The following is a 13,205-nucleotide window of genomic DNA, read 5'->3' on the forward strand; positions in this document are numbered from 1 at the left end:
AAGGGGCTTGCCAGCTATGGCTGGAGGAAGGGGAGCTGAGAGAACAGAGTGAGGGAGGAGCTGGGAGTTCTGGGCCCAGGTCTCCATGGGACTTCATTCCATTCGATGAAGACTCAGGGATGTGAGTTACGGCTCTGATCTCCACTCCCTCCTACCTGACCCCCACCATGATCCATTGTCCACACTCTTTCCAGATTGATCTTTCCCAAAGGCAAATCAGATATGTGACTCCTCTGCTTAAAACACACAGAATAAAATCCCAGCTCCTTCCAGGGCCTGCTAGGTCCTCTGTGGTCTGCCCTGCCCACCTCTCTCACCTCATCCCCTAAGCCTTCCCTTTGGTTACCCAGCTGCAGCCATGTCAAAGCAGGTCTGCCTCAGGGCTTTGGCCATTACTTTTGCACCTGCCTGGAAACACTGTCCCTCCAGATGTTCATAGAGATGCTTCCTCTGCATCCATAAGCCTTTCAGCTCAATGTCACTTCCTTTAGGAAGCCTTCTGTGATTGCTCATTCGATGCATTCCTTTTTTCATACTTCATTCTAGGGGGAAAGACAATCAACAATAAAAATACCACGGCTTCAGAGAGTGTAAAGTGCTACGAATAAACAAGAACAAGGTAAGGAGCAGTGGGCGTCTGGGCCTTGGTGCCCGACATCCACGCTCAGGGCAGCCTCCAGCCACGGTGCAGACCCACCAGGCGCGCAGAGTAGAGGGCGGGGCTCGGAGAAGATGCGTGAGGCCCTTCGAGCCGCAGTGAGGGTCACCTGAGCCCCATCCTCGGGGGATGGAGCGGGGGCCCAGCCTCAGCCCTAACCGGCGGCCGCACCAGCCCCTCCAGTCCGGCGCTACCGAGGCGCGCTCGCTCCGGGGAAGGGCGCGCCGGTGCGGTTCAGCCAGGTGGGGTGGCCGCCCGGGAGCCGCCTCCCCGCCGCGCTGCCTGAGGGGAGGGTCAGGCCGCGGTCCCGCCCCGTGGGCCGTCAATAAAGACGCTGGGCAGGTCCCCTCGGCGCTCTGGAGCGCGCTTTCAGGTGACCCTGTGGGCTCCGCCGGGCTTGCGTCCGCTTTTGCACGTTTGGGTGGTGGCCGGCTTGGAGCTCCAGCTATGCTGTTCTGGCACACGCAGCCCGAGCACTACAACCAGCATAACTCCAGCAGCTATTTGCGGTAAGGGCCGCGCCGCCCCGCCCGACGGGAATCGGGCCGGGGCCGCGCGTCGGGGGCGGCGGGCGAGGCTCCGTCGGGCGTCCGGGGCAGGGAGGGGAGCTGCGAGGTCCGGGTGTCCAGCGCCCCCGCTGCGTCCCGCTTCTCCGCTGTCTGCCCCTTACCGACTGAGAGGGCCGCCCAGAGTCCCGCCTTGGGACGGACGGACAGACCCTGGCTGGACCGGACGCGCGGTGTTGGGGACCCGGCTTGCAGAGCCTGGTGCCGGGGAGGGCTTCTCCCATGACGACCCTTGGCGGGTGTGAGGTTCGCACCTGCTGGCCGCAGCCTCCCCAGGTACGTCCTCGTTCCCGTCTCTTTCCTGCAGGCGTCCGAGGGGTGCCTGTCCCGCGAAAGTCTTGTCCCCTGCTCTTTGCCCCTCTCCGCCTGCTCCCTCTCCGAGCCTCGCGCCCTTTCCAGTGTCCTTGGTCTGGCGGAGGGGCGAGTGAATGGCGAGCGCTCACCTGCGCTTCGGCCTCGCGGGCGCTGGCGGGGGCTCAGGAGGGGCAGGATGCCCCTCTCCTTCCAGGTGGTCTTGCGCTTGTTGGCTTGAGCGAGGCCCGCACGTTTATTGCTTTGATGGAAGTCATTTTTCTGCAGAGCTTTGACTAGTGCTTCTCATAGAGAAAAGTAAGTCCTGCCTGTTTGCAAAGTTGTCCCCGATCCCCCTAAAGGAAGTAGGACCCCGTTAGCTTCCGGAGGCTTGTTTGCCCCTCTTCAACTGGCGGGGTACTAATGGGCAGTCATTTCACTTTGTGAACTCGCCGGAACCAGCTTTGGCCCGTCTTTATTTGCATCCTAGTCACAGTTTATAAAATGTACCTAATTTAACCCAAACGGCATTTGGTACGGGCTCAAAGAAAGTGAATTGTGAGGCCGAGAGCGTCGCTGGCACTGACAGCCCCAAAGTGATGGCCACCGGGCGTGCTTTCTTTTTCTTTTTTTTTTTTTGGCCCCAAGAAGTTCCCACTCAGATGTAGCAGTACACCTTATTTGTGAATCCTGGCTTCTGATAGGTATTTGTCCAGTAGTCCTCCCTGAAGACCACCCCCTTCCAGAAGGGGGAAAAAAAAAAAGATTGAGTTGATGTGTCTGCTGTTTTTTATTCAAAGCCAGAGTAGTAGGAGATGGCCTAAGTACGGGGAATTCAGGACTGATGGCCTCCTTGCAGACCTTGGTGACGTCACCAGAGGGAAGCTGCCCTGGGGGGTGTTGGAAGCCCACTAGCCATGTTAATCCCTGGCAGAAGATTAAGTGTCCGATCATTTATATAAAGTGCTACAATGGAATACATTTTTATTGTACTGCATGATGCGGTTTTAGGTGCAGTTTTGCCTAAGTTTTAGTTTGTGGCCATCAAGTGTGTTGCCATATCTTCATAATGATTTTGAAGGTGACCTTGAGTGGAGGGTGAGTGTATTTAAAACTTCCTGGATACCTGAAATATCATCCCATTAGGGAATAATTTCCCTTGTATGGGCGGTACCTCTGCTAATGAAATGGAAATTTGTCTGTGGAATACCTGAGATACCTTTTAGGATTTTGGTATTGCTTTAAGGGGTGTGTGTTGGGGGCAGGGAGCAGGAGTTGGGGTGAAAGATGTCATAAAGCCATATTAGTTTCTGGGGTCATTTTGGGTCCATGGATAAAGAAGCATTTGGTCCATGCCCTTTTTTAAATTATTATTTCACTTGGAAGCTGGAGTTTCCACCTTGTAGAGATTGACCGCAGTGAAGGCCATGGTGGGAGTCAGGGAATATACCCCTGGGCCCCCCCCCCAACTCTAGAGTGAGGGTCTTGTCCTTTTCCTTGTTTTGTTTTTTAGTTTTTGTATTTTAGTTTTGGTTTTCGCTTCATTGTAGAACTTCTGTTAAATTGTTTGACCTTACCAGGGTAGTGGCCTTTACTCCCTTCTTCTCTTTTTCTGTTTGGTGTTCTCGTGACTTTTATTCCTTGGCAAATAAGGATGCCAGGCTTGAAACAAGTTACTGTTGAGTGATGGTTCTTACCTCCTCCTTTTTTTTTTTTTTTTTAATTTAAAGGCAGCAGCCCATGGATTATTAACTTAACATGGTCTGGGCAAACATGAAATTATGCAATCCCCAGGTGAGCAGGCCTGCCTGCTTCTCCCATTCCTAGATAACCACTTGTGTTGGGAGTGTGTCCCGGTCTGGTAAAAGGAAGGTGAGGTGTGGGGGGAGCCAAGATAGCACTGCACTCTGGTCTTTGGGCCAGATGTACACACACGGGAGGTTTTCCAGGTGTGCTCCAAGCCCGGCTTTTCCTTCTGAGAATTGGTTAGACATTGTCGGGGTGTGTGCTGGGTTTGTGTTTTAGAGACACTCATTTATTGTGTTGTATGAGGAACAGATTGTACCAGTAATTCTGCTGTTTATACAGTGAAGTGGGGTCAGCGAATCTGATTCATAACCCGGGACACACAGAGGGAGGAGGGTTATCAAGATAAGAGCACATTTTTGGCACCTGTTTCCATGCTGCTCATAATTTAGAGGTCTTAAACAAGTCTCTCCTGCCCACAGGTCATTCATGTTCTCAAGGATTTCTTTTTCTTTGTGAGGGAGTTTAAAAATACATCTAGAAACAAGTTCTCCAGTCTTAGGCTCGTGCGAGGCTGATTTTTTTTTGGGTATGGTGGGGAGTTTTGTTCAGAGGTAGAGGAAAAGAATCTTTGAGCATCTTAACGTTTTCCACTTGGATAAGAAAATGGAACTGAAACCAAGGTCCTTCCTTCTTGTTTTGCATTTAGGAGATATTAGTATGACCCTTAAAGTAGGGGTTATGAGTCAGCTGTCCGGTTTTTTTTTGTTTTGTTTGTTTGTTTGTTTTTTAGAAGGGTAGGGGGATGTCTCAACCTTAGTGAGTGAGCAAACAGTCTCTGTATTTACATAGTTTGCAGAGTCCCGAGGACAGGCTTGTATTGGTCTGAGAAGTGGCTAATTGGTCTGAGACTAGTTTATTTAAACAATTAACATTTTTGTTCAGAGTTTTATTCTAAAAGCAAGACTATAATGATCAATATCTTGTGGATGGAAATCATATGGCATCTAAAGTTCACGCCATTGCTACTAGTCCCTTTGTCACACAGAAGATTTCTGTAATTTGTAGATGTTAGATAACTTTGCATTTTTACCTCATTGATGATTTGCTTGAATAAATCTCTTGAGGGTCGTTGAGAGAAAGCAGAATCACCGCAGATTGGTTTGCTCTGTCTGAAAGCACCCAGAGTGTCTGAGATGTGAGGTTTGGGAAGCTGAAGCAGCGTGCTGCTGCCACATGCTTTGCTGCGCTGCCCTTGGCGCCGAGGTCTGTTCTGCATCTACCTCTCCGCTGGGCTCTGTCTTTGCAGACGGGCTTTCGGGGCTCTGCTTCTGACCACTTCCTCCTGTGTGTTGCAGTGATGTGCTCGCTCTACCCATCTTCAAGCAGGAGGAGCCCCAGCTGTCCCCTGAGAATGAGGCCCGCCTGCCACCCCTGCAGTATGTGCTGTGTGCTGCCACGTCCCCAGCCGTGAAGCTGCATGAAGAGACACTGACCTACCTCAACCAAGGTAGTGGCCGGAGCACTGGGCCAGAGCAGAGCCGAGGTGGTGGTGGAGGGGCTGGGGAGACCACCCAGAGGGAGGGAGGAGTCGACCTGAACCACCCATTTGGGCCTCCTTATCTTGTCACAGTGGGAGAGGTGGGGTTCTGGAAGGAGGCTGTGGTATCAGATAGATTCCATTTCCTAGCTGTGACATCTCGCTGAGTCTTGCTTCAGTGTCTTCATCTAAAAAATGGATACCTCACTGTGTTGTCACTCAGGCCAAATGTGGGTCATGTTCCTCATACAGGTCTGCCACACAGCAGATGCTCAGTGATTGCAGCCATTGTTGTAATTACTGTGTACTGTGACCACAGCTGCTGTCCTTTCCTGAACGTGTATTAAACACCTTTGGTGTGCTACGTCTGCTGTCCTTTCTGGAGCTCCCTCGGCAGTAGTGGGAAGACTGGCCTTGTCCTAATCCAGCACAGGGGCTGGATTCCCACATGCCTGACAAGCCCTTTGTGCAGATGGGGACAAGATCTCTCATTGTGTCCTGAGGGAAATGGCATGGGCTTTGGAGTTTAAATTCCAACTCTCGCACTTCCTAGCTCTGTGACTTCGAGCGGCCTTTCCTATTTCTCGGAGCCTCAATGTTTTCATGTGTAAGATGGGAAGTGTAATTTTGTGACATTTAAAAGAATGAGGGTACGTGAAGTACCTGGTATGATAGTGGCTGTTCAGTTTCTGATTCCCCCATAGATCAGTGTCCTGATGGATGGTGTTTTGTGGTTTCTGTTTGGTCCTGTGTATGTGTTTGCTGCACTTCCTTCCTGAATCACCTCATAGACACCTGGGCATCAAGTAGATTAACTGCCCCTCTATTTTAAATGGGAAGAGCAGAGGGGCGGGGGAACGCAGCAGTCTCTGTAGGTTGCACTGAGTTGCAGGGGAGCTGCAGCGTTCTAGTGGTTGTCGTACATGGGCTCCGTCCTTTCTGTCAAACTTGGACTCCTCAGTTTGGGGAGCCAGTCTGGATAGAAGTTGAACGTGATCACCCAGCTCTCTTCTGACTGCTGAACTTTCCAGCTTCTGGGCCAGGAACCAGTTCAGAATTAGCAGGTGACGCTGCATCTGCCTCTGGATGGAAACAGCCCCCTCCCGTTGTTGACATGGCTCCATGGAAGGGCATGCTTATCCCTGTGGGTAGAGCTCTGTGGCCTCAGTGGGTCACCAAGCCAAGCTCAGAGAGAAGTAGGGTGCTTGACTCAGGCCCTGAGATCTGTGCTCCATCTGCTGAGGCCGGTGGCATCCATAGCAGGTGATGCGGCCAGGTGGGAGTTTTCTCTGTACATCTGTGCTTGTTCGTGGAATGGCTTCGGCCATTTTCCTTTCTCTTGCACTGGAGGTCAAATGCTACCAACTTGTGTTCCTTTGAGCAGTTGCTTTCCTCTCAGGGCCTCAGCTTTCTTGTCTAAATGTAGCATGAAGAAATTGAATGATATTTATGAGCATTCACCCTGAGGCAGTTCTTATTCTTAGCCCTGTCCCGTGGTGCTGAGGAGTTAGTGGTCCGAGGCCTGCTGCTGGAGCAGGCCCCCCACCCGTCTCTAAGGCCTTTGACTGCTGTCCCCACCTTTCCTCCACCCCTTCTGCCTTTAATCAGTCAACTTTGGACAGTGTTTCGCAGTCAACACACCAGGTCTTTTTAAAAAGTTTATCCTTTGCTCAATATAGATAAGTTAAAAAAGCGGGAGAAAGAGTTGCCCTGTGGTCTTACCATCCTGTGTTAAATTGGGTGTACTTATTTTTCAAGCTACATTTTCTTAATGATTAAAATAATACAATGTTCATTATAAAAATTTGGGGTGATTTAGAAAAGTATAAGAAAGAAACTGAAAAGTAAAATCGCTATCTCTAATTTTACCTGAGAACCACTGCTAACCTCGTTTCTACTTATTTGTGTATATACATCTTGTAAAATGATGATCATGCCGCAGGCATATATCCTGTTTGCTTAATTTACTATATTTGTGAACTTTTCTCCTGTCATTAAAAATGCTTTGGAAAACTTAAGTTTTTGTAATGGCGGCATAGTATTACGTTTTATAGTCATGTTACTTATCCAGTTTCTTAGTTTTTCAGTTGTCTTTGTGTGAAATGTTGATTATTTATTTATTTTTAGATAAATACCTTAGAAGTAGAATTACTAAACCAAAAGGTTTGAATAAAGCTTTTGAGACATTTACCGCATCGCCTTCTCAGCAGAATGTACCAATTTACATGCAGGCCAGCCCGGTACATGTCACTCACTGTCTCTTTCCTAATATTGGGCATTGTCATTTTTCATCTGATTAGTGAAACATAGAATTTAATCTTAAACTAGCATTTCTATTATTGCTAATAAGGTTGAATATTTTAAAATACGTTTATTGATCTTTTTTATTTTTCCATCAATAATATTCATGTCCTTTGCACATTTTCCTATCGGGATGTTTATATCCTATTGACTGTAAGAGCGTACCATATATGAAGACTATTAACCTTTTAGCTGCCATACATTACAAACATTTCCCCCTGTTGATTGCCATTAACTATATTTATTGTATGATAACTACTATTTCCCCTAAAGTAGAACTGGATCTTATATTAAGTTTTGCTCCAAAAGACACATCAGGGCATATGTTCAGGGGAGGTCATCCTGAAAAATCATGCTAGGGCTTATTTTCTGGTTAGGTCTCATTTTGGGGAAAACACGGTATATTTATGGTGTGGGATATATGTCATGATTTTTTTTTTCTGTGTTGTAATTTATTTTAAATGTCTGTTGTGAAATCTTTGTGTTTTTTTTATTTTTTATTAAATTTATTGAGGTGACAATTGTTAGTAAAATTACATAGATTTCAGGTGTACAATTCTGTATTACATCATCTATAAATCCCATTGTGTGTTCATCACCCAGAGTCAGTTCTCCTTCCATCACCATGTATTCGATCCCCCTTACCCTCATCTCCCACCCCCCACCCCCCACGAATCTTTGTTTTTTAAAATGGTTTTTCTTTTATACTTAGAATTCCTGCCCACCCCAAAATCAGTTTAGTAGTTTCCTAAATTTCATTTAATGGTTTTTAAATTTTAACTTTGAAATGCATTTGGAATTGTTTTTAACTTAATAATTCGTCATTTGATATTTTGGATTATGACTACATAGAATATATGTATTTTTTTCCAACTTTACCAGTGAGATTTATATTGAATTCAGAATTTATGATGTGATATAAAGGTCTAGGTTTGTTTATTTTTCTAAATAGTTAACATACTAAACATACTAGTTATTGCCTAGTTTATCGTTTTCTCACTGGTTTAAAACACCACTTTTGAAATATTTAAAAACCGTATTAGTCCAGAGACAGACTCTTGTATTTGTCCTACACCCCTGAGATTCAGTGATTCTCACCCCGTTTCTCACTGAGCTGTTTCTTGTAGCTTGGAAATAAGATTCCCTACTTGGGAGTAGAAGTTCCTTTCCTCGTTCTTCTTAGACACCCTCAATGATTTACTCTTTTAGATGGATTTTACAATCGTTAAATCTTCATTCTATACCTTTCTTTCTAACATTGATGAGATCATATGCTTTAGAAAATTGTTGCTTACTTTTATTAACTACTATTCTTGTAATAAAATTTTCTGTCATTAGTAAAATCTCTTAAACATCATTTAATATGTCTGAATATTATTTTACCGTTTTCACTTGTTATTTAGGACAGCACATTGTCATAACTGCTAGAAAAAAATACACAGTGTAATTATTTTACTATTTCCCACAATAGAATGGAAGCTCTATGAGGGCAGAGCTGTGTGTGTGTGTGTGTGTGTGTGTTGTGTATTTAACATTGTATCCCCAGCATTAATTAAGCTTAGTGCCATGATATGGGTGCTCTATGAAGATTCAGAAAATTAAAAATTAGGCATGATTTATTTTATTCCATTTTATTTCTTTTCTCTTTTTGTTGCTATTATCAGTATGTTGTACTGGGTATCTTTTTTGGCATACCTTATTTAAAGTAGCCTATACTTCTATGCAAATAAATAAGCATTGATTCAATTAAAAATAGTTTTGACACATCAGTCAAAACCTTTTTGGTTAATTGAAAAGTTTGCTATCAAGTATTTAATATTTATTGCATTGCTCTATGATGTTGCATTCTTTCTATAAGGCCATCCCATGTCTCCTTCCCTGTAACGGTGTGTTTAAAGTTCTCTGAGAACGTGGAAGGATGCTGTTATCTATAAATCAAAAAGTCATGTCAACCGTTGAACACCCATTTCTCAGTGCAGTGTCTACCCAGTGCCCTGACATCACGTGGCTTGGGCAAGGTGTATTACATATGGGCTTCCTATCACCAAGCTCAATGGCCAATTTTGGGTATGGTGAAAATGGTTTGAAAAACAAAGTATGTCCTCTTCTCTGAAATGGAATCTGAAGGAAAAGGTGTGGACAGCTGTTGAATGGAGGTCTGAAAATTTATAGATCAACCTCTGTCAGTGTCTGAAGGTCACAGTGGACAGATCTTTCCCCAAGGTGGGCTGGAGCCAGAAGGAAAAGATGAAGTGAGTGGTGAGGGAGGAGTCACCAGAACAGAGGAAAGAGAACCCCAGGCAATCTATGTAGTGAATTCTGGCTTTGAGATAAGAAACAACTTTGTAAGAATGGCTCCTTATGGAGAGAGCTTTGGTATTTCCTACGAAGTAACTCCTGAATCTTAAATACAGTAATGAATTTTTATAGGACTCTTACTTTCATTCATTCATGGAATAAAACTTCCTGTTCATTGGAAGGAGAGGGCGGTTCAGTGAGGAGAGAGAAAAGCCATGTGCAAGGAAAGGCAAGAAGGGTTGGGGGTGGTGATGGTGGTGCAGTGAAGCACACTGTCTAGCCAAAGGATCCTAAGTGGTGGAGGATGAATAGGTTTGGAATATGAGTGAGAATGATATGGATGGACAGGTAGACCAGATGGCCAACATTTCACACTGCTTTGCTAAAACTGAGCCATTGGACAGTCGCCTGGGCAAGTCCCTTACCCTCTTAGTGCCTCCAATTCTTCCTCTGTAAAATGGAGGAAATAAAATTCCACATAATGCGTTTCCCCAAAAATAAGACCTAACCAGAAAATAAGCCCTAGCATGATTGTTCAGGATGCTCTTAATATAAAATAAGCCCTACCGTATTTCCCCGAAAATAAGACCGGGTCTTATATTAACTTTTGCTCCAAAAGATGCATTAGGGCTTTTATAATACAAGCATCGTGAAAAATCATAATGCTACGGCTTGTTTTCCGGTTAGGTCTTATTTTCGGGGAAACACACTAGTGGTTGCTACCGTGTGGATAAAATGAGTAAATCATACTCATTTTTATTTAGTATTATAAATACTGAAAACGATGTCTGGCACATCGTAAGCATTCACGTATTAGTCATTATTAATAATAAAGTAGACATATGTTTACCCTAATCCTACTATGGAAGCTAACAAGGTCATCAAATTGGGACTTTGAAAAATGTCCCTGTTTTTATTCTTTCTTTTCCTAATTCAAAGATTAACATGGGGTTGGTTCTAGAACTAAGAATTTCACCTCTTAGAATCGAAAGGTGGTAGCTTTGGACCAGATGAAAGTCGGGAAGCCTGCTGAACTTTTCTATTCTTCATTCATTGTACAACCTAATAATAGATGTAATGTGAAGGAGACATAGCTTATGCAGGGTGTTAAAATACTGTCTTTAAAATCGTGATTACAAAAAGCACTGGATTCCTAAATTATGTGAGCTTTTGTGTCAAGGATTGCTTGACACGGGGACGACAGCCTTTAGGGTGATACTTTGTTTAGCACTTTAGAATTTACAAAACACTTTCTGATATTCTGAGTTATTTTCCCCAACTGTATATGTATTCCCATTTTATATATGGCAGGCTGAAAGAGGTTGAATCGGGTTCCCCTTCCCATATCACATAATCAGGCAAGCCTGGGAAGTGGATGAGCTGTGATGTGTTAATGAATGGAGTTCTGGAAGGGGAGGCACCCGTTCTCTGGCCACTTTTCCTAGGACTGCCTATGGGCAGGATGCTAGACACTTCTGTGAGTGGGGTAGCTCTGAGGGAAGGTGTAAGAAACTTGTAGGGGAGAGGACCATGAGGAATGGAGGGGGGAGAACATGCCTCCTTGAACAAAAAAATCATAATCAGTTGTTTCTCCTCCACTCCCACCCTTCAGCTGCTCCACCCACAGTGACCTGAGGGAATGGCCAAGGAGATAAGAACTCTAGGCCGGGAAGTTCTCTCTCCCTTGCTCTTAGAACCCAGACAGAATGGCAACTAGGAATTTTTTTTATTTTTTTTTACCTTTTACCAGCTTCTGCTCTGGGAAAATCACTTAATGTCTAGGAGCCTCAGTTTCCTTATCTAGAATTGGGGCAGTTTCATTTTTTTTGTGTTGCCTTGAGAGTTAAGTGAATAACGAATGTCTGGCAAATACTAAGTACACAGTTATATTTTCCCTTCTCCCCAATTATATCAGTGACTTTGAATTTAAGGAATGAGGCAAAGGATTAGTTACTTTGTTATCCTTTCTCCATAGCTGAAGTTTTCTTTCCAGATTAATTTTTAGCCTGAAGTTTGGGAATATAATCTGAGTAAACCAAATGACACTTAAATACATTACTTTTTTTAAAAATACTTTCTCCCTCGTAGTTTTTTTCCAGAGTATAAAAATAGCACATACTTATTATAAAACAGAACAGCCAAACAGTACAGAAATTTGTATTCCAGAAAGCTTTCAGTAACCCCACTTCCTGGATTTTTCTTAGTCATACATTAACCCATATATGTCTAATTGTACAGTCATACATTAACCTATGTATGTTTAATTTTATATAGACACATACATATATACTTGTAGGAATGTGTGTGCCTCTTTTAAAGAGGAATGGGATCATATTATACATACTGTTCAACAACTTGCCTTTTTTCCCTTCAAAATATCCTCAAAATCTTTCCGCGTAGGTACATTGAAAAATATAAAGCAACGGTGATCCTTGCTGGTTACATTATGACCCACTACATGGATGTCGCATAACTTGTTCTCATAAGGAACTTTGGGCTTTTTAAACTGTTTTTCATAATCACGCCGAGCATTCCAGTAAGCATCTATGTACACCTATCTTTGTGCTTAAGTAGGAGTGAAAATATCTGTAGGAGAAATATCTAGAAATACCATTGCCAGCACATGTTGATAGATACTGCCCTGCAATGAAGTTGTACAGCTTTGTACTTTTACGAACAGTAACTACCTACTTGCTTATTTCCTCCTCCCTTATTACCTATCCCCCAGTTCTACCACACTTGGAATATTAACTGCTTGATGGCAGAGACCTTACGTATCTTGTTCACTGCTACTCCTAGTACAGTGTCTGGCATACATAACTTCTTTGAATGAGTGGAGAATGTCAATTTTTCTATACTGTTGTCAACACTTTTTAACCTTTGGTCATTAATGGGGAATATATAAAGGTATTCCTATTTTAATTTTAATTTCTTCAATTATGTTGAATATATTTTACATTTTACTTGGTTATTTTTACACCTTTTGCCTTTCATATAATTTACCCACTTTTCAAGTGGGATTTTCATCCTCTTCTTATTTATTTGTAATGGCTTTATGCATATTTGGGATAGTATGTTAGACATAGTTTTTCATATTTTCATTTATTTTATTCATTTTTCATTTGTTTGCTTGCCCTTTCTTTCACATAATGAAAGTTTTTTTTATAAATTTCTATGTGATCTTATACATTTCTGTGTGATTTTATAAATTTCTGTTTTTATACATTTCTTATAGATTTCTGTGTGATTTTTTTATAAATTTCTGTGTGATAAATTTCTTTCTTTTTCATAAATTTCTCTATTTTATTGGATTTTACCTTAATTTTTTTTGTGTTAGGAAAAACTGACTTCTTCACTTTAAGATTTTAGTAATTTTCACCTGTTTTTTAAAGATTTTTTCCCCCCAGTCTTCAACACTTTGGCATTCATTTTGGTGTGGAAGGAGTGAGGTAGGAATCCAACTCTAGTACTTTCCACATTATCCCATGATAACTTACTGAATATGGAGCCTTCACATAGTAGAATACTGCACAGCCATAAAAAGCATGAGGAGATCCTTATGTATATCCACAAAAATATCCAACCTGTATTGTTAAATTAAAAACCAAAGCAAAGCAAAACATCTTCCCTTCTCCCCCCACCCCCCTCCATTGGTAACACCAGTTTGGATGACAGTAGTAATTATTCTTTCTTAGAAACTGGGTGGCAGACCAAAAGCCCGGGATTTTGGAGTTGGATACACACAGGTTCCAATTCTGGCTCTCTGTTCTTTCCTGTCAAGCCGTGTGTTTTGTAAAATAGACAT

The 13,205-nt window shown here is 43.3% G+C and overlaps 1 protein-coding gene across 1 annotated transcript in view; it reads left to right on the forward strand.

Annotated features, from left to right (window-relative positions):
• Positions 1 to 949: 949 nt before the first annotated feature.
• The window catches only part of TFCP2L1 (transcription factor CP2 like 1), a 51,719-nt gene continuing 39,463 nt past the window's right edge, over positions 950 to 13,205 (forward strand). Inside the window, exons 1-2 of the mRNA XM_019749100.3 lie at positions 950 to 1,167; positions 4,620 to 4,771. Coding sequence (XP_019604659.3) covers positions 1,106 to 1,167; positions 4,620 to 4,771 — 214 coding nt within the window. The 5' untranslated portion in view covers positions 950 to 1,105. The remainder of the gene's footprint in view (positions 1,168 to 4,619; positions 4,772 to 13,205) is intronic.

The sequence above is a fragment of the Rhinolophus sinicus genome, chromosome 17 (genome assembly GCF_057876585.1).
Source record: "Rhinolophus sinicus isolate RSI-liver-muscle chromosome 17, RSI-T2T, whole genome shotgun sequence".
NCBI lineage: Eukaryota > Metazoa > Chordata > Mammalia > Chiroptera > Rhinolophidae > Rhinolophus > Rhinolophus sinicus.